At 43.8% G+C, this 21,748-nt stretch overlaps 3 protein-coding genes across 3 annotated transcripts in view; 2 read left to right on the top strand and 1 right to left on the bottom strand.

Annotated features, from left to right (window-relative positions):
• The first annotated feature begins 108 nt into the window (after positions 1–108).
• ankrd52b (ankyrin repeat domain 52b) lies at positions 109–11,583 on the top strand. Its single transcript, XM_079747393.1, has 28 exons — positions 109–423; positions 1,075–1,158; positions 1,276–1,354; positions 1,528–1,598; positions 1,710–1,910; positions 2,093–2,180; positions 2,356–2,498; positions 2,674–2,886; positions 3,940–4,018; positions 4,155–4,269; positions 4,900–4,982; positions 5,073–5,190; positions 5,539–5,607; positions 5,713–5,853; positions 5,948–6,007; positions 6,197–6,308; positions 6,421–6,492; positions 6,835–7,036; positions 7,235–7,322; positions 7,436–7,553; positions 7,939–8,158; positions 8,446–8,533; positions 8,704–8,787; positions 8,893–9,038; positions 9,236–9,318; positions 9,721–9,803; positions 9,989–10,080; positions 10,162–11,583. The coding sequence occupies exons 1-28, from the start codon at positions 397–399 to the stop codon at positions 10,386–10,388; spliced, it is 3,186 nt and encodes a 1,061-aa protein (XP_079603519.1). The 5' UTR covers positions 109–396; the 3' UTR covers positions 10,389–11,583.
• A 198-nt stretch (positions 11,584–11,781) lies between these two features.
• npepl1 (aminopeptidase like 1) lies at positions 11,782–17,855 on the top strand. The gene is made up of 12 exons (XM_079747456.1): positions 11,782–11,974; positions 13,302–13,487; positions 13,760–13,930; positions 14,035–14,124; positions 14,444–14,525; positions 14,681–14,823; positions 15,153–15,230; positions 15,398–15,498; positions 15,806–15,929; positions 16,089–16,265; positions 16,944–17,054; positions 17,207–17,855. Exons 1-12 carry the CDS (start codon positions 11,819–11,821, stop codon positions 17,348–17,350), a joined length of 1,563 nt encoding a protein of 520 aa, XP_079603582.1. The 5' UTR covers positions 11,782–11,818; the 3' UTR covers positions 17,351–17,855.
• An 895-nt stretch (positions 17,856–18,750) lies between these two features.
• Positions 18,751–21,748, bottom strand: part of lmcd1 (LIM and cysteine-rich domains 1) — a 7,264-nt gene continuing 4,266 nt past the window's right edge. The window contains exons 5-7 of the mRNA XM_079748405.1: positions 21,647–21,748; positions 20,517–20,735; positions 18,751–20,442 (exon numbers count right to left, since the gene is read on the bottom strand). The exon at positions 21,647–21,748 is cut by the window's right edge and continues 69 nt beyond it. Coding sequence (XP_079604531.1) covers positions 20,332–20,442; positions 20,517–20,735; positions 21,647–21,748 — 432 coding nt within the window. The 3' untranslated portion in view covers positions 18,751–20,331. The remainder of the gene's footprint in view (positions 20,443–20,516; positions 20,736–21,646) is intronic.

The raw sequence follows: 21,748 nt of genomic DNA, 5'->3' as shown, positions 1-21,748 counted from the left end.
CTGGAGGAGCACGTGCTACAGCTGACAGATCTTATTGGTCAATGAACAAACCGGCACAGCCAATCAAACTTCATAATAAGATTTCAATGGCTATGGAATATTATTCCCCACAAGTTTTTAATAGTTTACGTTACAGTGCTTTTGTGTTATACATTCAAGTAACATACATAACGGTGTTGTGTTGAATGCAGAAACGAGAAGTTTTCTTGACAGGGATAGGGGACACGTTGTACAGGACCTTTGTGGCTGTATCTGATTCTTTCATCGCGATATCTGGCAGTCAGGGTTGCTAACTTAGCTAACTTAAGTAACTTAGCTTATGTGTAGAATGCAATGTAGCTAGCCTCACGTGACACCCAATCATCTCTACTGAAGGAGCATCTTGGGGACATTAAAATGGGATTACTGAATATCGTTGACCAGGTAATGTTGTTGCATGTCAAATGGATCCAGGCAAGAACAAGCTAGACACCTTACGAAGTGACACAGGCTTATTGATTGGATTGCTAATGTTAGCCTAAAACCTTATACTATTTGTTTCACTGTCTTTGAAGAAAATAAAACATGAATCGGTTTGTTTGCACGGGGACTTTGTTCTACAATGCGTTTACGTTAATTTATTTTAACATAGCCACACTCCTGATTACATTGTTCAACGTACACTCGGTTAGAAGTCTCGGATACTATCCACCGAGAAATGTCAGGCAGACTCCTCGAGTTTAAGCTGAATCAGATGAATCCTGACGCATAATGTTGTTTTTGGAAAACAGTTTACGTATATTTGCGTTGATCAAGCCGTGAAGTTTAGATTTAAATAGAATGCGCGAAGATGTCAAAGATTATAGCGAAGCCTATCGGTTCACCGTTACATTGCATTTTCTCTATGTGTAGATGTGTTGTGATTTCATTCCATGTTTTGACTCAAATTGAAAAATTTCAGTCACTGGAGTATTAATTTGTAATTCAATGTTAGATTTAGATTTCATAATCTGCCATTGTATGCCAGTATACTAAAATAACAAAATAAACTAATAAACTAACTCTAAACGTCATCCATGCTATGATCTTTTTCAGTCTCCGTTGGTCCAGGCCATATTCAGCCGTAATGCTGAGGAAGTGAAGTTTCTCTTGCTCCACCAGGAAGATGTCAACTCCCTGGTAAATTTATATTAGCCAAACTAATCTCTATTCATTAAGACTAAGTTGTTACTGCATATTTTAGTATTTCATAGCCCATACTAAACCATACTGAATAGTAGCTTCTTATGCTTTCAGGACCAAGATCATCGTAGCCCGCTACATGCTGCTGCTTATCTAGGAGATATCCAAATTATGGACCTGCTCCTCAGTTCAGGTAATAAATACCCCTCCTCCCCCTTTAAATAAATACATTTTAATATATTTAGAGAAATTATTCGCGTCTTAGTGTTTTTTTCTTTAGAGTCACTGTAGATCACGACAAATAACTTTTTTTCTTTTCCATAAAGAGAAGTCCTAATAGATTTGATTTTACGCTTTTCATCACAGGTGGAGATGTAAATGCCAAGGACCAGAGTTGGCTGACGCCTCTACATCGAGCAGCTGCCTCCAGGAACAAGGTGCTTAGTATATATAGTATATCCGATATATCCTTCTGTAAGTGTGTATACATAGGTACATCACTTTCTCAGTTTGTTGACTTTTTCCCATATTTGATACGGCAATTTCAGAAGGCTGTTTGCTTGCTCCTGAATCATGGAGCAGATGCAGACACAAAAGACAAATCCTGGCTCACACCTTTACACGTGTCAGCGGCTAACTGGGCTACAGGCTGCGCAGATGCTCTCATACCACACCTTACCAGCCTGGATGCTGCTGACAAGTCAGGGAGAACAGCCCTGCTTCATGCAGCCTACAGTGGCCAGGACGAGGTAAGCTTTACTCGTTGGACTATGGTGTATGTCATGTATCAGCTTGCAAAAAGTTCAGTGACATTAGTGCCAAACAGATCATTAAAATATGTATTTATTCAACACTTAATTAAATGGAGATGTCTGAAATAATTTGACTTGCATCTGTGTTATTTATGTACCAACTCTCTTGTGTTCTTCAGATGGTGGATTTGCTTCTCAAAAAAGGAGCTAGCGTTAGTGTCGGCGATGAGAAGGAACGGCAGCCAATACATTGGGCTGCAAACCTTGGTGAGTGTCGCTATTTTTATGCTGCTCCTTTGCTAGCGGCTTCACATTCAATGTACATTCATGCTGTGATTTGCATAAGAGCCATGCAGAGTTGTACAGCAGCTGGCAGCCCCATGCCATGCAGGTGTTTGTTTATTTCCATTATGGATTAAAACCAAGCCAATGCTTTTCCCAGGACATTTGGAGATAGTGAAGCTGTTGGTAGGTCGTGGTGCTGACGTGATGTGCAAGGACACGCAGGGCTACACTCCTCTCCATGCTGCTGCTGGAGGGGGGCAGCTGGACGTGGTGAAATACCTGCTAACACTCAACGTCGAGGTAAAATAGCCACCGCTTTCATGCTTATAAATAACTGGGGGGGGTGGGGGTGAATTAAAAGGGCAGCAGTTAAGATTAGAGAGTTGTTAAGAGAGAGGGCAGAAAATTGTGTAAGAGTGCAGGATTCTGACACTAATCAACCCCAAAATCTCTCTGCCCTCCCATTGCGCCTAAGATTGATGACGGCAATGTGTTCGGGAACTCTGCCCTTCACATGGCGTGCCATACAGGACAGGAGGCCGTCGCCATTGAGCTGATGAACTGCGGTGCCAACGTCAACCAGACCAATCACCATGGTTACACGCCACTGCATCTGGCAGCCATCTCCACCAGTGGGACACTTTGTCTGGAACTACTGGTCAATAATGCCGCAGACGTCAACATACAGGTTAGAATGTGTTTAAATTGAGACATCTATAGCTTTATCTCCTTAAAGGAGACATATTATACCACCAGGTGTGAGTGTGATTAGCCTTACAAGCTGTTTCGAAAATCTGCCCCATATGACATCACTAGTGGGCATGTCCACCTAGATCTGTGCTGGATAGATGAGCAATGTTTACTTCAGTCCACTGGGTAGGCTGGTAGACTGATCTATCCAGCACAGACCTAGTTGGACACGCCCACTAGTGATGTCATATGGGGCAGATTTTCCAAACGGCTTGTAATGGTGTGTTCCTGAATCCTCGAACGCCAGTCGAAGATCTCCCAGCTTTCTTGCGGCATTTCTCGAAGGCACGCCCCCTTTTTGTCTTCATCTTTCAAAAATCTGAGAGTAGACCGAGAGCACTGATGACGCTCTCAACAAAATGGCTGCTCCCGTGAAGAGATTTTTTTTTTTTTGTATTTCTACCACGTAGGTCATTTTAATGTCGATTTTAAATGCTCTTACACACTTGATTACATTGCTACTTTATTCCGGTCACCAATTTATACATTGCATGGTCTTGCTGTGCGTGCAATACAATGTAAAGTTGTGTTTGTTTTCGGGCTGGTTTGCTAAAAAGGCTAATGTAGCTAACAATAAACAACGACTAGCCAAATTTCATGCCACAATCACAAAGACGAACAGGAACGCTATGAATGCTCCAAGACCGGAAGTTACGTCAAACGTGCAACTCGGAAGGCTGGCGTCCGAGGATTCAGGAACACACCATAAGGCTAATCACACTCACACCCGGTGGTATAATATGTCTCCTTTAAATATTTGAATCGCGGCATTTCCCAACCAGGTTTAAATATACCCTAGAGAAACACAATTTGAAATCTTCATTTTTAAAGTTGTATGCATCTCCTGAAACTATGCTAATGAGTCAAAAATGTCTTAGCTGTGGCCTAGGGTAAACATAGGCTCCCTTGAGTCTTTACTGCTGCAATACTCAAACAAAAAGGCTAGGAACCACTGCTCTATTGTAAAGTGACCCCTACTGTTCCTTAACAGAGCAAGGAAGGGAAGAGCCCTCTGCATATGGCTGCTATCCATGGCCGCTTCACACGCTCCCAGATCCTTATCCAAAATGGTAAAACACATTCAAGCACTATAGACCATCTCCAGTAACAATCATTTATAATATATGTGCTAACAGCTCCCTGTTAGCACATATGACACCATTAAAACAGGTAGTCAGCCAATTGCTCTGTCTATGTTTTGTACAGGTGCAGAGATTGACTGCATGGACATGCATGGAAATACTCCCCTTCATGTGGCTGCTAGGTTTGGTCACGAGTTGTTGATCGTCACCTTGATATCCAATGGTGCTGACGTAGCCAAGTAAGAGTCAGACTGCCTGACAGTCTTAAGGTGTTAACTCATAGTGTCAACATGACAGTGATCAACATGACAGATCAAAATGACGTACAAATATTTTCTTAAAATATTTTTAAAGGTGTAGAGTTTAGTGGCATCTAATGCAACAGACTTGGCAGAAATATAACATGATAAGCATAAGTATGGTTTTAATAAGTGTATACTCCACTGAAATTAAGAATTGTTATCTACACAGGGAGCCGGTCCTCTTCCACCTAGTGTGCCTTGTTGCACTGCCATGGTTCTACTGTAGCCCAGAATAGACTCTTGGCCCTAGAGAGGACGAGATTCAAATTATTTACCCTAATCACAATTTTACTTGTAAGCTATGGCCTATAGTTTACAGACTAAAACTAAACTAAATGACTAAATGCAAATTATAAATCTGTCAAGAAACCTCATCCATTGGCAGTTGTGTCCTCGATGCTGAATGACCTCATTTTGAATGACCTAATGGCACCTCTCAGGCCAGTAGAGGCCCAAGTAGTTTGTCTTACACCGTAGGAAAGGGAGAGGTGAGGGGGGGTATTCAGTAGGTTACAATCTGAGACCTGTGTGACATGAGATAAATTGACTGAGCTGTATCCTCTCCAGACAAGGGATAGATGGGATGCTTCCGCTGCATCTGGCCGCACTCTACGGCTTTCCAGACTGTTGTCACAAGCTATTAACCTCAGGTGGGCATCTGTTTGTAACACACAGCGGGTTCCATTACTTGTTTACCCTGTGTTTGAGTTTAAAATGTATGGTTGTTAATATTTCTTCAGGTCAGTTGTACAAAATGACGCCGTCTCCGACAAACGAGCCTAAGGCCCCAGCTGGTTTTGACATCAACACCCCGGACAGCCACGGGAGGACGTGCTTACACGCCGCTGCCTCCGGAGGGTAGGTCTCTATACCGGAGCCCCCCCAGTCGTTCGTAAAACTTGGGTGAACATGCATTATACCTTAACAAAAACACCTGGTTATTTTTTTGTTGTATGTTATCCAGTCAAGTTACATGCTGGTATTGTATATCAGGCTTAAATGGCAGCAGCATCTAGGAAGCTCTGTAATATATCAAACATGAAGAACTGACTACTTGAAATCTACAATTCTTTTGTCATCTTTCAAATGGGTAGAATGCATTTGTTGAATCTAAGAATTCATTTAGATTCAAACTATGCGTTTTAAAATAAGATGGCTATTGAATAAACTAAGGTGTTTATTTAGGTTGTTATGTTTTTTTTGCAGAAATGTTGATTGTCTAAACCTGCTATTGCATAGCGGTGCCAACCAGAGCATCAAGGACAAATTGGGAAGGTATTAACCTAATAAAATATTCTGATTTGACTATTACAGCAGAAAATGTACCTTTCTTGCGTTGATTGTCTATTGACTGCGCCTTTCCTGGTGTCCTCCTCCCAGATCTCCATTGCACTACGCCGCAGCCAATGGGAGCAGCCAGTGCACGATGGGCCAGGTGAGGGCTGGGGCTGAGGTGAATGAGGGGGATCTGATGGGCTGCACCCCCTTACACTACGCCGCTGCTTCCCACACCTTCAGCAGGTGGGAGAGGAAGCACGATCTACAAGTTCACTGAGAAGGCTTCACTTACATGTGATTATGGATAACAGGTTATTGTTCTTCTTCCTGTGAACAGAGAGGACAGACAGGATTCCGGTTATTATGACCACGAGGAAAGGGCAAAGGAAGCCTATTTGTAAGTTTCTATCACTCTCATCGGATCATTCGGGTTTGTGAAGACGTATGCATTTGCATTTTGTAAGTTATTGCTCACTCTTCTGTGTAACTCAGAAATACACATGAAACATGTTTGACTAACTTGTATGTGTCGTGTCTACAAGCTAAACCTGTTTAAATGTGTGTGTGTGTGTGTGTGTGTGTGTAGATGTCTAGAGTATTTGCTTGACAACGGGGCGAACCCTGCCCTGAAGAACGGCAAGGGATACAGCGCCATGCACTTTGCAGCAGCTTACGGCAACAGACAGCACCTGGAGCTGGTGAGCCTGGGCTCTCGCTAGATCCAAACCCAAGGCTCAATTTTACTGATTAAATCCTTCCTGTGTTTGTTACACTTTTGTTAAATCCAGCTTTCATTCACCCCCCTCCCAGCTCTTGGAGATGTCCTTTAACTGCCTCGGGGAGGGAGAGAGTAACCTTCCCGTCAGCCCTTTGCACTTAGCGGTGAGTGCACTCATCCGTCCTCCGCTGTACATATAACCCAAATCTGTTTGGTTTTATAAACAAATAAAGCCGGAACAAGGCAAATAACCAAATCCTCCTGGGGATCAGATAGTTTAGTCGTGATTGTTTTAACTTCCGCCAAAACATACTGCATTAAATTCTCCGGCATGCCTACCAGTAGGTGTCCTTGACCCCTAACCCCCTACCTGCCCCGCCTGCTGACGGGATTATTAATTCACTGCAAGTTGCTTTGGATGAAAAAGGACATTTACCAGTCTCAACTAGCCATTTGCTTTCTTTAAATATTCCTGTAAACATTGGAGCTGTTTTTTCCCATGTCAGGCGTACAACGGTCACTGCGAGGCGCTGCGTGTGCTGACAGAGACGCTGGTGAGTCTAGACGTGCGAGACTCTCAGGGCCGCACCGCTCTGTACCTGGCCGCCCAGAGAGGCTTCGCCCGCTGTGTGGAGATGCTGCTCAAACACGGGGCCACCTGCCTCCTCAAGGACTACAGACGCAAGTGGACTCCTCTCCATGCTGCAGGTGTGTGTGTGTGTGTGTGTATATGTGTGTCTGTGTTAAGATGTGTTATTGAATCAGTGGAAATGTTTTGAACAGTGTACAGGTATGTCATTTGAGGACTAGATTTGCCCAATGGCCTTTGAGACGGAAAGTAATGTTTACATTAGTTTGCTGATTATTCCAAGGACACTCTAAAATGTTTGACGATATCCCATTCAGCTGCTGAAGGCCACATGGACTCCCTGCTCATCCTGGTCAACAGAGAGGAGAGCGCAGATATTTTGGACAGCACAGACATACAGGGACAGTGAGTCCTTTAAGAATATATTCTTAGCTCATTAAGAACACACTAACCTTCCTTCAGAAAATAAGAATGGCATGGGGTTGGGAGTAAATATTGTCTTCTTGTGTGTTGTGAAGGACTGCATTAATGCTGGCGGCCCTGGGCAGTCACACGGACTGTGTCCACATCCTGCTGGAGAAAGGCGCTGCCGCCAATTCAGCAGACAAGAAGGGCTGCACCGCCTTGCACAGGGCTGTGAGTGAATCCCGTTGACCTAGACCAACAACAACTGCTTTTAACAAGGCTTGATCTGAGGGAAATGAATTCCCTGATTTGACTGTTTGATTTTAAATTGTTTATAACCTCCCTCTATCCTAAATAGTGTTGAGGATGTACTGTTGGGATGACACACAGACCACAAGCATTAGATACAAGACCAAGTTTAGAACAGTATATCAAATGTAATGGCAAACAAAAAGAGTGAAACCGCAGGTGCAAACCAGGGGATCATGCATTACTTAATATTAAAGGCACCAGGCATAAGAACATTAATAACAGCATGCATATTTAAAACCGAGATCTCAGCCAGGGCCATCAATCCCTTAAATCATCTGGTATGCCTCTGTGTCCCTCACGGCAGGCCGTCATGGGCAGTGAGGGCTGTGTGTGTGCCCTGCTGGAGCACGGGGCCTCCGCTCTGTGCAGGGACTCTCAGGGAAGGACCCCTCTGCACCAGGCGGCGTGCTGCGGCCACACCCAGCTCCTGGGCTACCTGATTAAGGCCGCGGTGCAGGCGGACACCCTGGACTGCATGCTGGACTTCAGTGGGTACACGCCCACCCACTGGGCGGCCTACCACGGTGAGACTGAGCAGGGTCGTCCATGACCAGGCTTGGCCTAACACACTATTCATTCTCTTATCCAGCTTTGAAAATCCCTCTGTGTTTTTGCCAGGCAACTTAAGGCGCATACACAATAAGCATTGTCATTAAATATAGCAATGAAGAACGTAGGTGACTGAATTACCGTGAGGGAGTTGTAACACAGTTAATGTAAAATCACACAATGCTATTTCTAAAGTACTTTTTAAACAACTATCTGATGCACGGTCCTAAAAGTATTTTGAAACATTGCTTCTTTTGTTCAGGTCATGAGGAATGCTTGAGAATTTTACTTGAAAATAAACCACTGACCATCCAAGAGGGACACTCTTTCACACCTTTGCACTGTGCTCTGTAAGTACCTTTTTAATTGAACTGCCAATCACTCTATTTATAGAACGCATGGACATGTTTTACTAATTGTTCATGATATGATATAAGCTTGTATAAGGAAGGCCAGTAGTAAATGTTCCTGTTCCCTGTGGTATGGTTTGTAATGGTCTTAATCTGGTCCTCACTAACAGAGTGAATGGCCAGTGCGGTGCAGCCAAGCTGCTGATGGAGAGTGGCGGGGCTCCGATGGTCAACACCAGGGACCCTAAAGGAAGGTAAACACGCCGCTCTGTGTGGACCCGTCAACCACCGGTGGAAGCTTTGAAAGTGGGCCGATATCCTCAGCTGGTTGTGTTCCGTGGTTGTTGCCCCCCCCATAGGTCCCCGCTGCACGCCGCTGCCTATTCTGAAAAGGTGGCCGGCCTCCAGCTGGTCCTGGATCAGGGGGCCGAGGTCAACGCCGTGGACGGCTCCGGGCGGTCCGCTCTGATGGTGGCCGCCGACCGCGGACAGTCCATGGCTGTCGGTACGACCTCTGGACGCCCTCTGGTGTTGAGCTCAACTTGTCTGCGTTGAGGAACTGTTTCAGTTCTCCTTCTTTAAGAGTTTTGAAAAAATGAGCCCATGTGGCATTTCCAAGGGTTCCTCTAGTCTAGATAATGGTATTCAAAATGGAAACATAAGAGGTTCCCATGGTCATGAGTTTTTCTTTCTGCCTTTCAGAGATGTTGCTCCAGCAGGCTAAGCCAGACCTGACCCTTCTGGATGTCAACAATAACACCGCTCTACACCTAGCTTGCAGCAAGGTCCCTCTCAAACACCATTACTAACCACTAAATGTTGACATGTCGCGTGATGCACTTTCACATCCTTGGGCTAAATTCGCTGCTGATTCAGTGGCCTCAGCTCTTGTACCAATTGGCCAACAGAAGGCCCTATTGTTGCTCTTCTGCGCTCTATCCGTTCACCGGGTAGAACGCGTACCATTAAGGTCTAGTCCATACCGCAGCAATGTTTTCCACTCTCTCTCTCCCGGACATTCCTGTCTTACTCTAAATTAAAAGGATAAAACCTTCAAAATAATTAATCACTCAAACTGAGCTATCTACCCCGACCCATACTCCCTGCTCACTGCCGTAACACTTCTCTCACTTACACACTTGCATGGGATTTTCCTCCCTGACTTTGTGGCGTGTTTTATTACCTAGGGCCATGAGATGTGTGCTCTGTTGATCCTGGGGGAGATCAGCGATACATCCCTCATAAACGCAGCCAACTGTGCTCTCCAAATGTAAGTCATCATGCTGAATGGTAGACTGATGAAGTAGACTGCATAAGTCACAATAAAGCTGCGGTGATAAAAGTCTATTCAGAGGGCTGCGAATAGTTGGACTGTTTTTCCTTTGTGAGTGGTGCCTTTTTAATAGATATCTTATCTTTGTCCTCTCTCGTTTGGCGCTGCACCTGCTGATGAAGGCCCCTACACATAGCAGCCAGGAAAGGTCTAGCCACGGTCGTCCAAGTGCTGCTCAGCAGAGGTGCCGCTGTAATGGCTGTAGACGCAGAAGGTAAGGTCCGAACCAGCATTACTCTTTTCCCTTTCTACATGTGACTCGACGTGTTTCACAGTCTCAGTCTTGTATCCACAGGGTGCACACCAGCCCTGTCTTGTGCCCCAAACAAGAAGGTGGCAGACTGTCTGGCCTTGATCCTCTCCATGATGAAGCCTTCCCCTCCAAAAGAGGCCTCCAACTTCAACGCTAACCTCAAACACTGTGGAATCTCAATGTTCTGCGGGGATACCGGCAATCTCAACCATGCCTATACTGAGAAGTGCTGCAGCAGCGTTGGCCTGCAGCACTGCCTTACTGAGTGAAGCCCCCCTGCCCCCCAACCCAACCCACACTATGATCCCCGTCAGTACCCAGAGGTTTGGTCCCTCTAAAGTCAGCCGCTCCCACTCCTTTTCATCGGTTAGCAGAAGGATCAAATGTAATTATAATATATGTATGTGTGTGTGTGTGCAGGGGCATTTACATATCTGCACACATCTTGTTTAAAAAGAAAATCAACTTGTTAACAAGTGAAATTATGCAATTACACATATTTTTATTATGGTACTGTATCACTTACAAAAGCATAACCTTACATTTTTTCCAATACGATCTTTGGATGTTACATTTCAATTTTCTGAGATGAGATGTGAAGGAATCTTGAAATACTATATGTAGCAATATTCTGAAAGTATTTTTCTAACTTATTTAGTTACAATTATAGCTCACAATCTCTATATCAAGTCGATTTAATGAGTGTGAATTATAAGAGCACACCTAAACTGGTTTCTCAATAGCTTGCAAAATGTTGATTGCCTTACTTAAAATGCATATTGATGTAAGCACACGAAGACACACACATATGACATCACTAATTTCAATATTTCTGAGGTAATATAATGGATAAAATGATAAGGAAAGATGTTTGAGAGATTCTAAAGCAACCTTTTTAGGGGGAATATTTTGAATTGGCCTGTAGTTGATTTTTGTATGTTAATGCAAAATGTTCTACAAAGCTGATCAAAAATCTACCTTCATGTTGGGTTTGGATAAAAATGTGGCTTTCTAATTCAAAGCTGTAATGGTATGTCACTCTGACAACTAGACGATATTATTGAGTTTTACTATACCGAGGCAAACACTACCGTCTGAAATGTCTTCAGAATCAATTATTCCAGTTTCTAAAAACACATAAGCCAGTCCCTTTTGTATAATTGTTTAACATTTGCATACACGTTCTATTTGTACTTGCATAGTAAGCCATTGAAGGTGCAGATATTTAAAAGCAAGGGTTCTGCAATAGCTATTATAAAACACTATATTCACACTAAAGGTTCTGACTTGAGTGCTTCAAATGTGTTTCCAGCTGGGGAACATTGAATACTTGAACCATGTCATAAGTGTATTTATTAATTATATTTCTGCTAAAAATGTAATTACATTTGTTGAGTCATCTATTTAGAGAGTGCAGGCTTGACTAGGAATTGCATTGATTGGATTGGCTCAACGACAAGTATAGCGGACAGATCTTCATAGGAATTTGTACAAAATAAATTCCTGAATAAAAAAAAGAGAAGTAACAGTGTCCCTTCCATGTTTTACGTGTAGTTGACAGAGGCGAGAGATTTAACAAATGGTACGTCGGTAATTATTTGCTGATCCTCAACTCAAGCCCAGTTTCACTTCCGTACCGTGTGGTCTGGAGGACGGCTGCTATCGCCACAGCTAACTGCTGCAGCTCCCTTTGCAAGTCATGAAGATGGCGAACGTGGTGCTGGAGTTCAAGGCTGCTGCCGGAGACTCCGAGCCCCAAAGCCGCCCCGTTTTAGTTATCGGACAACAGAACAATCTGCAGCAAGTTAACTGGAGCCAGATCAAGGGAAAGCTTCAACCAGCCGTTAGCGAAGAGGTAACTACTTATGATTTATCAACTCTGCTTGTGGCTAATCTAAGCTAATGCACAACTAGCAATAGTAATGCATAAAAAACAAAGCCCACATCGAAAGTAGCTATTCCCTCTGATTAAATTAATGCCGATGTCGATGATATTCGAGGCATAATGTTTTAGTACAACATGTCCTCTTTAATTAATTCACTAATTGGCGAGTACAGATTTAAAAGCGCAGTAACGTTAGACCTGATAGTTCTAACTTTAAGCCACATTTAGTTCAAAATACTTCTGACATGAATTAAATAACCTTTTGAAGAAAAGATTATGAATGATTTTTGCCATGCGTCGATTAGATGCAGCTTGTAAATGATAACCTTAGCGGCCACTTCAATTAAACAATGAATTATCTCAGATAATTCCACCACCAAGTGCAAGGTCAAAAGGTGCAGCCCAATGTTCCATTTAAAGTCATTAAGCCTAGTCAATAAGAAGGTTCGCATTGCTTCCCATTTCAATGACCAAGAACGAAAATAAAAACCTCTGCAACTGTTTACATGTATTTCCTGGTGTTGTGTGACTCAACGCCAAATCGATGTATCCACTTGAAACGGACTGATCCATTTCCTTTAAATCAGCAAGATGTGCATGCTTTGGACCAAGGGAATCTAAATTTAAAAGGGCACTATGGGTTTAGAAAAGGTTTAACGCATCTTAATGACCTTAGGCAATACAATGTATGGAGACTCTGGCATTACTAGTCAATTATTTAAACTAGGTCGGTGAAGCCAATGTTCCCAGCTCAACTGGTCAGTGACAAGCTTTTTTGACGTGTCGGCGTTTTTTAAATAGATAGCAGTTGTGCAACCTAAATTGCACAAGGCGGTGTATCAAGCGACTTGAGAAGAGATGAGTTGACATGTTTTGTGAGGTCAAATAACAGTTAACTGTGCGACTCAAGTAATCTAATTGATTTTTTGCTGACGGATTAATCGGTTCTACTCAGCTTAATATACGGGTCTATAAAACACCAGACTGGCATTGGACAAAAGGCAGTACTGCTGTTCCACACAATTTAAGTTAATGTTACAGATTTCCTATTTGTGTCTTAAGTCAAGCACAGCTTACTTGTGTTTCATTTAAATGTATTGTTGTAACACAAGGTAAACGATTTACAATAAAGCAAAAAAGCGCATTTCACATTGGGAAGTACTTCCATGAATGTAAACACATTTACCAGTTGTATTCTCTTGCTTCCGGAGTAGAAGCTGATCTAATGGGCTTAGCTAGACATAGGCACAGACACACTCTTACAAGCCTAAGGACTCACACCTTTCCCCACCTGCAGGTTTGGCTGGCGGCTCTCGCTGCGTTGAGCCCCAACCCCACGGACAGCTGCCCCCTGTACCTGAACCATGCCACGGTGGCAGCCCTGCCCGCCAGCGTCAGCCGGCACAACAGCTCCTCCTCTGCCCACTTTGTCTCCCGCCTCGTACGGACCTGTCTGCCCGCGGGCAACAATCGCTGCATCGTGGTTCGTTTCTCTTCTTTACCGGCCCAATGATTATTTTTTATATTAAAGGTGACCTATGAAACCACCAGTGTGATTAGCCGTTACAAGCCGTTATAAAGCGGCTAGTAAAGGCTCATCACAATCACACCTGGTTGTATAATATGTCACCTTTTTAATGGTTTGTGTTCCTTTCCTCCTTTCCTAAGAAGAAAGTGCTGCGACCGGGTTCAGTGCTGCGCACAAATAATGTCTCACTGCATCCAGCGGTTGAAGCACTGTGTCCTTGTTCCCAGATGGTGTGTGAGCGCTCGGACGTGTTTGCGTCTTCCTGCGCCATCTCCCGGGCGTTCCCCACCTTCTCCCGCCGCTCCGTGTCCTCGCGCAGGACGGAGAAGAAGAAGGTCACCGTGGAGTTCATCGTGGTGGGCCAGGAGAGCAGCTCCGTGGAGCCGGCAGAGCTTCAGGTACCCCCCGCGGCAGCCCCAACCCTCCTCCTTTCAGTCTCTCCTCATGAGGGGTGGAAACGCATAGAGTGGAATACGAACCGAGGATTGTTGTTCTTTTTCAGTGTCTTGCCAATGCTGCCGACGGCGTGAGGCTGGCCGCCCGCATCGTGGACACGCCCTGCAACGAGATGAACACTGATCACTTCCTGGATGTACGGATACGGTTTCATTTGCTCTTGCTAATGCTTTAGGAATGCACACGTTTCTGGTAAAAGTCAGTAAAGGATTTCTTCCTGGTCCCCGGGATCTTAAGTGCCTCACTGTTTATCTGGTTTGTAACGCCAGTGTGGAAGTTCCTTTTAGATCTACTTTTTTTTTAGGGGCAAACCTTTAATACGAACCAGAAAATATGAACCATACCTTGATATTGTGGAATATTAAAGGTATATTAAAGGACACTTTTAACTGATGGAAGGGGACGATTGGGTGTACATGATTAATGAAGTGGCTTGCATCTGATCTTTTCTGCAGGAGATCAAAGCTGTTGGTGCAGAGCTGTCAATCACACCTGTGATCATTCGTGGAGAGGAACTGAAGCAGAAAGGTTTTGGAGGTACGGTCTTGCCGTTCAATTTCAGTGTCAAATCCCTTTCTCTGAACAACAATATATATTTTGGGTTAAACTAAATGCAGAGTAATGATGTGTTTTATGATGACATCCTGTGCCGTATGAATTCTGAGAGCTTGCTGTGCTCTCTGCCTGGTCAGGTATTTATGGAGTGGGCAAGGCAGCAGAGCATCCCCCTGCACTTGCAGTACTGAGCCACACACCGGCTGGTTCCACCCAGACCATTGCATGGGTGGGGAAGGGCATCGTGTACGACACTGGTGGACTCAGCATTAAGGGAAAGGTAGGTTGGAAAAGAAGAATACCAAGAGGGATTGATTTAGTTTGAATCATGGGACAGAATGCAAGTTGGATCACTGAAGTAAATTGAACTTGGCTGAACAGTTCAACTAGTAAAAGAAGTGCTATGGAAATGACACAATCAATGGAACCAATTGGGGACCAAACTGGTAATCTGGATTAATGTTTCCATTAATGTTTCATTTGTATCTGCCTTGAGGTTGATAAAGTATATTTGTTTCTGTACAAGATTAGTACTATTTCCAAGTTCAGTAATACAAACGATTGAGATATATAATTTAAAATGTGTATATATATATTTTTCTTTAATAGACCACGATGCCAGGGATGAAGAGAGACTGCGGTGGAGCTGCAGCAATCCTGGGAGCTTTCAAAGCCACCGTTAAACAGGTGGGGCAACCATTGGCACATTTACAGGGTTCAGTCCACACTCCAAAGTGTAATGCTGCTTACGGCTGCCATAGGCATTTTATTGTCTTTGTAGTTGAAAGAAGTCTTATCAAAACCATGTGACCTGTCCTATATCCCTTCTACTTTTCCTTTTTTTTTTCCTGCAGGGCTTTAAGGACAACCTTCATGCAGTTTTCTGTCTAGCGGAGAATGCGGTCGGACCCACAGCCACGCGGCCCGATGACATTCACACGCTGTACTCTGGGAAGTGAGTGACTCCCCAGTAATCTCCTGTGAAGACTTAGTGGTTCTAGTGGTCCAGTTAACCCCTGCGAAGGCATGGTGGTGGTAGTGACGGCCATATCCTGGTGCTGTCAAAGCACCGGTCACCGGGTTGTCATAGATTAAATCGGCACTGACGGGTCTGGCATAGATCTACTGTGGTTATTTTGGGAGTCTTGATTAATTAGCTCAAGAAAGCTATGCCTTTTGCATAAAACTTGCTAATGCTTTTATTTCTAAAATGGCGGCAATAATCTTTTAATAGGCAATGGTCTTTTTTTTTATTTTTAAAGGACTGTGGAGATCAACAACACGGATGCAGAGGGCAGACTGGTGCTCTCCGATGGAGTGGTGTACGCCAGCAAGGACCTGTCCGCAGACATCATTCTAGACATGGCCACCCTGACGGGGGCACAGGTAAGGCCATGGGTTACTACTTTCCGCACACAACCGACTAGTTTCAGACCTGCGGTGACGTTGATGCGTTGGTCTGCTTTGGCTTAAAGCCTCTCGTTCAATGAGTAGATGGCACGCAGAGGGGTTTACCGAGTCCTTTTTGTACACGTGTGTTCCCAGGGGATCTCCACAGGGAAGCACCACGCGGCCGTGCTGACCAACAGTGAGGAATGGGAGGCGGCGTGTGTGCGGGCGGGCCGCAGCAGCGGAGACCTGGCCCACCCGCTGGTCTACTGCCCCGAGCTGCACTTCAGCGAGTTCACCTCCGCCCTGGCCGACATGAAGAACTCTGTGGCAGTGTGTACCCCGCTCAACTTGGTTGCTGCTTTTTAGATGAAGACCTTTTAGTCAGGCTTTGAGCATCTGGACAAAAGCAGTACAGTTTTGTTATTTATTGGAATTTTTTAACACTGAACTGCCTCTGAACAACGCTTTGACTGTTTCTTGTTGTAGTGTCACCAAAATGCCACTAGATGGTAGACTGTGCTAGATAGTACTAAGTACAATTAAACTCCAATTACACATTATTTACAACTGTAAGTAAAGAAGTTGTCCTTCTCGAAATCGAATCAAATTGTTTTGAATTCATGTTGCAAATGCCTCTTTTGGGTTAAATAATCTATTTTTGTATTCTGTATAATGAGTGACCTTGGCATAAATTGTATGTGTTTGCATTTTGTGTTCTATTGAAATTTAGTCTTCTAATGTTGTCATGCAACACCTGAGAGCAGTAAATGAAGTTTATTTTATATTCTTCATTGTCCTTTTGAACCGTTTCTGTGGTTCAATGGTGTGCTGTCACAAATCTGTTAAACTCCCCACTAGTCATATGTTGACTAGTGGGGTTAAATATTGTACCAAAGTCAGACAAACCGCAACGCCGACTAAAATTATACTTTACTTTATCTTTGGCTGAGAAACTGGGCTAGTAATTATATTTGCCTAGTAATTATGTCCTTTCATTTTTTTTGACAGGACCGGGAGAATGCCCAAAGCTCTTGTGCAGGCCTCTTCATAGCCGCTCACCTGGGCTTCGACTGGCCTGGTGTGTGGGTCCATGTGGACATGGCCTATCCTGTCCATGTTGTAAGTTCCCTCTTGGTCCACGCTCCGTTTCAGCCACTCTAATGTGTAGCATTATGGTTTCAATCTACCAATAGTAAACCACTGATCATAATAACTAACTACTTGGGTGATCACCCTATTGACATTCTTACTTTGTTTCTCTGAATCTCCAGGGCGAGCGTGCCACAGGGTTTGGCGTTGCTCTGCTCATGGCGCTGTTCGGCCAGGCCTCAGACGACGCCATGTTGAACAAAGTGTCTCCCCTGAGCTTAGACAGCGGGGCGGCGGGTGACTGCAAGCGGAGACGACTGGTCTGAAGACTTCTGACTGTCGCTCTCACTGAACGCTCAGTAGTCAGTCAGTGTGCCTAAATTGGGATCAAATTTGAGGTGTTGTTAGTCCAGTTCAAAACCGTTTAAATGTTTTGAGTGGATTAGATATTGGGGTGACTGTAATGATGAAGACTGTCTGCCTTTGCACTTATTTAGCTGATTATCCTTCTGGCATTAATACTATTGAATCTGAAATATACACTTTTTATTATCACTGATTATTCTTGCCAACAGTCGTTTTCCAATCTGGATAATAAGTAAAAAACATTATGCAATGAAAATGCAGTGTTTAACATTTATTCATGTTGCAACAAAACTTTCCACTTAATTATGTGTATTGATACTTCATGGTGTTTGATTTTGGGACATTAAGGGCTTAGCCCATATTTTAGTATTACTAACTATTGGTTATCATTGAGTAGGAGCAGAATACTTCAGGGCTGCTACCAGTAAAACAATTATTTACATGCTACAGTACCAGAAAAGGGAAACATTAAATGTATTAATGTTTACTTTGGTTTCTTGAAATATACCATTTTCACACACTCGCACAATTTTCTGATGGTTCATGCAGTGTAGTGCCCTGTAATCTTTCTCTCTTGCGCTCAAACAAAATCTCTGCATGCCAAGTAGTGTGAAGTTCATCTTCCTCTTGGATGACAGAGGATCCAAAAATATTTGAGGGCTTAAATGTCTGGTTGGAATGACGGATGAATTAATCCACTCTTTGATTTAGATCTAGGGCTAGATAAAACATTTGGAATTTAGCCAGGCCCAGGCCAAAAAACGCGGGATTTTAAGTGATTAACATAAAGATAACAGTTAATACACAAAGGGTCAAAATCTGCAGTTGTTATGAATAAACGCTGTCACAATGGGACTTGATTCCTAGTACCCAACACAGCCTGCTAATGGTTATACTGGTAGCTGGCAAGTATAACCACAGTTTGCTATTACCTATGCTGGCAGCTGCACATTACAACTACAGTTTTCTACTGGTTATACTGGGAGCTGTGCAGTAAAACCAGTGTTACAGGTTATACTGGCTTTATTTGGAGGTGCCGAGTACATTCAGTCTGCAACTGGTACAATGAATGGTGACTGATACTGGTTATATTGGGATCTGCCCAGTATAACCACAGTCTGCTGCTGGCTACAGTGGGAGCTGCTCTATCTAACCAGAGTTTGTTACTGGTAACTACTGATGTCGGGGATAATTCAGATATTTTGTGAAAATATTTTAATCACAGAAATCTTTCAAAACATTCCTACAGACTGAGTCAAGTTTTAAAATAAGAGTCAGCCAGGATGTAGGTCAGCCAATCAGCCAACAGTCATTTTTCTTTGAAAGGTTTTATATCTGAAGAGAATCAACAGTAAGAATATAAGGGGACACTTTTATTTATAGCAAGGATGTTCTGACATCACTGGTGCCTAATGTTATTTACAAAACAAAAGCAAAATATTCCAGTATTGCAATTTTCCACACAACACAATGCTGATAATAGCTAGAATTAGTACTACATGAAACAAAAAAATAATATTAACTCTTAAATGTACTTCAAAAAAAATTGAAAAACACAAATAATTAGGATAGGAGAGGTACAGATGGGAAAGGAGAACAGTAGAAAGGGAGAGAGTACTTGGACAAAATTACGCTAATACAAACCCTGGCTTTGCCCCAATCGGTCCACTTCTGCCCCTCATAGTAAACTATTTAGGGCATGTTGTAGTGTATTGAGTATTGCACTATATCCCTATATAGGGCACTATGTCCCTATATAGGGCACTATGTCCCTATATAGGGCACTATGTCCCTATATAGGGCACTATGTCTCTATATAGGGCACTATGTCTCTATATAAGGCACTATGTCTCTATATAGGGCACTATGTCCCTATATAGGGCACTATGTCCCTATATAGGGCACTATATCTATATAGGGCACTATGTCCCCATATAGGGCACTATGTCCCCATATAGGGCACTATATCTCTATATAGGTCACTATGTCCCCATATAGGGCACTATATCTCTATATAGGGCACTATATCTCTATATAGGGCACTATGTCCCTATATAGGGCACTATGTCCCTATATTGGGCACTATGTCCCTATAAAGGGCACTATGTCCCTATAAAGGGCACTATGTCCCTATAAAGGGCACTATATCCCTATAAAGGGCACTATATCCCTATAAAGGGCACTATATCCCTATAAAGGGCACTATATCTCTATATAGGGCACTTCCAGGAGAAATATGTGACATTGACACCCAGCCCTTAAAATGGGAAGTGTGGTCCAAATGGCCATCTTCCATATTGGAGAGTTGTATCTGCCCGCCCTCTACCCCCAGACTTGAAGCTCACGCGGGGTTGCCAGGTTCAGTCTGCCAAATGAACAAGAACGCATGACGAGCCGAGCGTTTAGGAAGAAGTGAACCGATACGAGCACAGCCTCATATTTGCACTTGGAGAATGTTGAAAACGAGATGTTCCTCCATGTAGCGCTCCTTCAGTACACCCCTGGTACTGCATCCATGTTGTTATTGTCTTTATTTGTTGTAACTGGGTGTATTTAGGGGTTCTAACAGGGTGTGTCTAGGCTCTAATAGGGTGTATTTAGGGGTTCTAACAGGGTGTGTCTAGGCTCTAATATGGTGTATTTAGGGGTTCTAACAGGGAGTATCTAGAATCTAACAGGGTGTATGTCAGGGTTCTAACAGGGAGTATCTAGGGGTTCAGGGTGTAGGGGTATGGCAGGGTTCTAACAGGGAGTATCTAGGGGTGTAGGGGTATGGCAGGGTTCTAACAGGGAGTATCTAGGGGTTCAGGGTGTAGGGGTATGTCAGGGTTCTAACAGGGAGTATCTAGGGGTTCAGGGTGTAGGGGTATGGCAGGGTTCTAACAGGGTGTATCTAGGGGTGTAGGGGTATGGCAGGGTTCTAACAGGGAGTATCTAGGATCTAGCAGGAACAGGGTGTGTCCAGGTCGGTTCCACAGCGCCAGCAGCAGTAGTGATGGTGATGAAATGTCCGTCCATCTGACCCCGTCCGGAATGAAGGACTGAAGATCAACTGGAGGAGACCAGAAGGGAGTTAGTGTGCACGACCGTGTGTGTGTGTGTGTGTGTGTGTGTGTGTGTGTGTACCTCGTCACACCCAGAGCAGCGTGGCCATTTTGTCTGACAGAAGTGTCGACCACAGAGCAGCTTGTCGTTGGACCAGAAGTACACCAGATCCACCAGCCCCTGACAACACTCTGAGCAGCAGAAGCAGGTAGGGTGCCACAGGTTGCTATGGTAACCGGCACGCTCGGCAAAAACAGCTGGGCTGTCGGCTGCAACCCCCTCACCACACCCCGCACACACCTGGAAGGAACACCAGGTAAGAGGTGGTTAGGTTAGTTTAGGTTTTAGGTTAGAGATGCTTCATTCGGGCAGACCACTTTTCCTTGTTGGCGGTATGGTTCTTTTTCGAGGAAAACTCTCTGCCTCTCTGAGCAATCAACCCCCAACAGGAGAACAGAACCGGGGGGCCACATTATCTTGACATCATTTGTTATTTAGCCGTTAATACACTCTGAAATGGCTTCACAGGCCTCATTATGTGTTACTGGTTGATGATTGGTTAACATTGAGCTGGGCGTAACCTATGGCAGTTTCCCTTAACTTCAAGGTTTATGGTTGTATTTAAATGAATATAGAAACAGAGCCATGACTGACTGTATAGTTGTCCCTACTTGAACCAAGTAATGTTGGTGATTGATCATCATGATGAATTGAAGAGCCATAGGAAGATATTGGAAGCTGTAGCTTAATCCTATGCAATGGCGATTAAGTCATGAAGTAAGTCATGAATCGCTGACTGTCGGCTGATTCCTGTTGACAGTAAGAAGCCTTACATTATCATTATCACGACAGCTGTCGTGAAGCACAGAGGCTTCACTCCAGCGGCCGTCTGGATGAACAAAGAGCTCAAGTTGAGATATTTTGTCAGAGACGCTAAAGTTAAGGTGTAAGGATGGTTAAGTTGAGGTATTAGGTTAGAGATGGTTAGTTTAGGTCTACTTACGTTATGCTCGGTTTAGATATTCGGGGTGGAGAAGATTAGGTGTTAGGTTATAGATGGTTGAGTGAGGTATAAGGTTAGAAATGGCTAGTTTAGGTGTTAGTTTAAGGATGACAAAGTTGAGGTATTTGGTTAGAGATGGTTATTTTATGTATAGGTTAGCAATGGCGATTTAAGGTATCAGGTTAAAGATGGAAAGTTAAGGTCTTACATGTTGAGTTTCTTCAGCCATCCTATCGGTGCTCCCCTTCTCCTTGGCCTCCTTTGCCCCTCGCTGAGTGGCAGCTTCCACCAGAGTGTCGGCCTCTCCAGC

Source organism: Pollachius pollachius (assembly GCF_949987615.1).
Source record: "Pollachius pollachius genome assembly, chromosome: 12".
Lineage (NCBI taxonomy): Eukaryota > Metazoa > Chordata > Actinopteri > Gadiformes > Gadidae > Pollachius > Pollachius pollachius.
The sequence above is the reverse complement of the archived record's forward strand: the minus strand, read 5'-3'. Positions and strand labels throughout refer to the sequence as shown.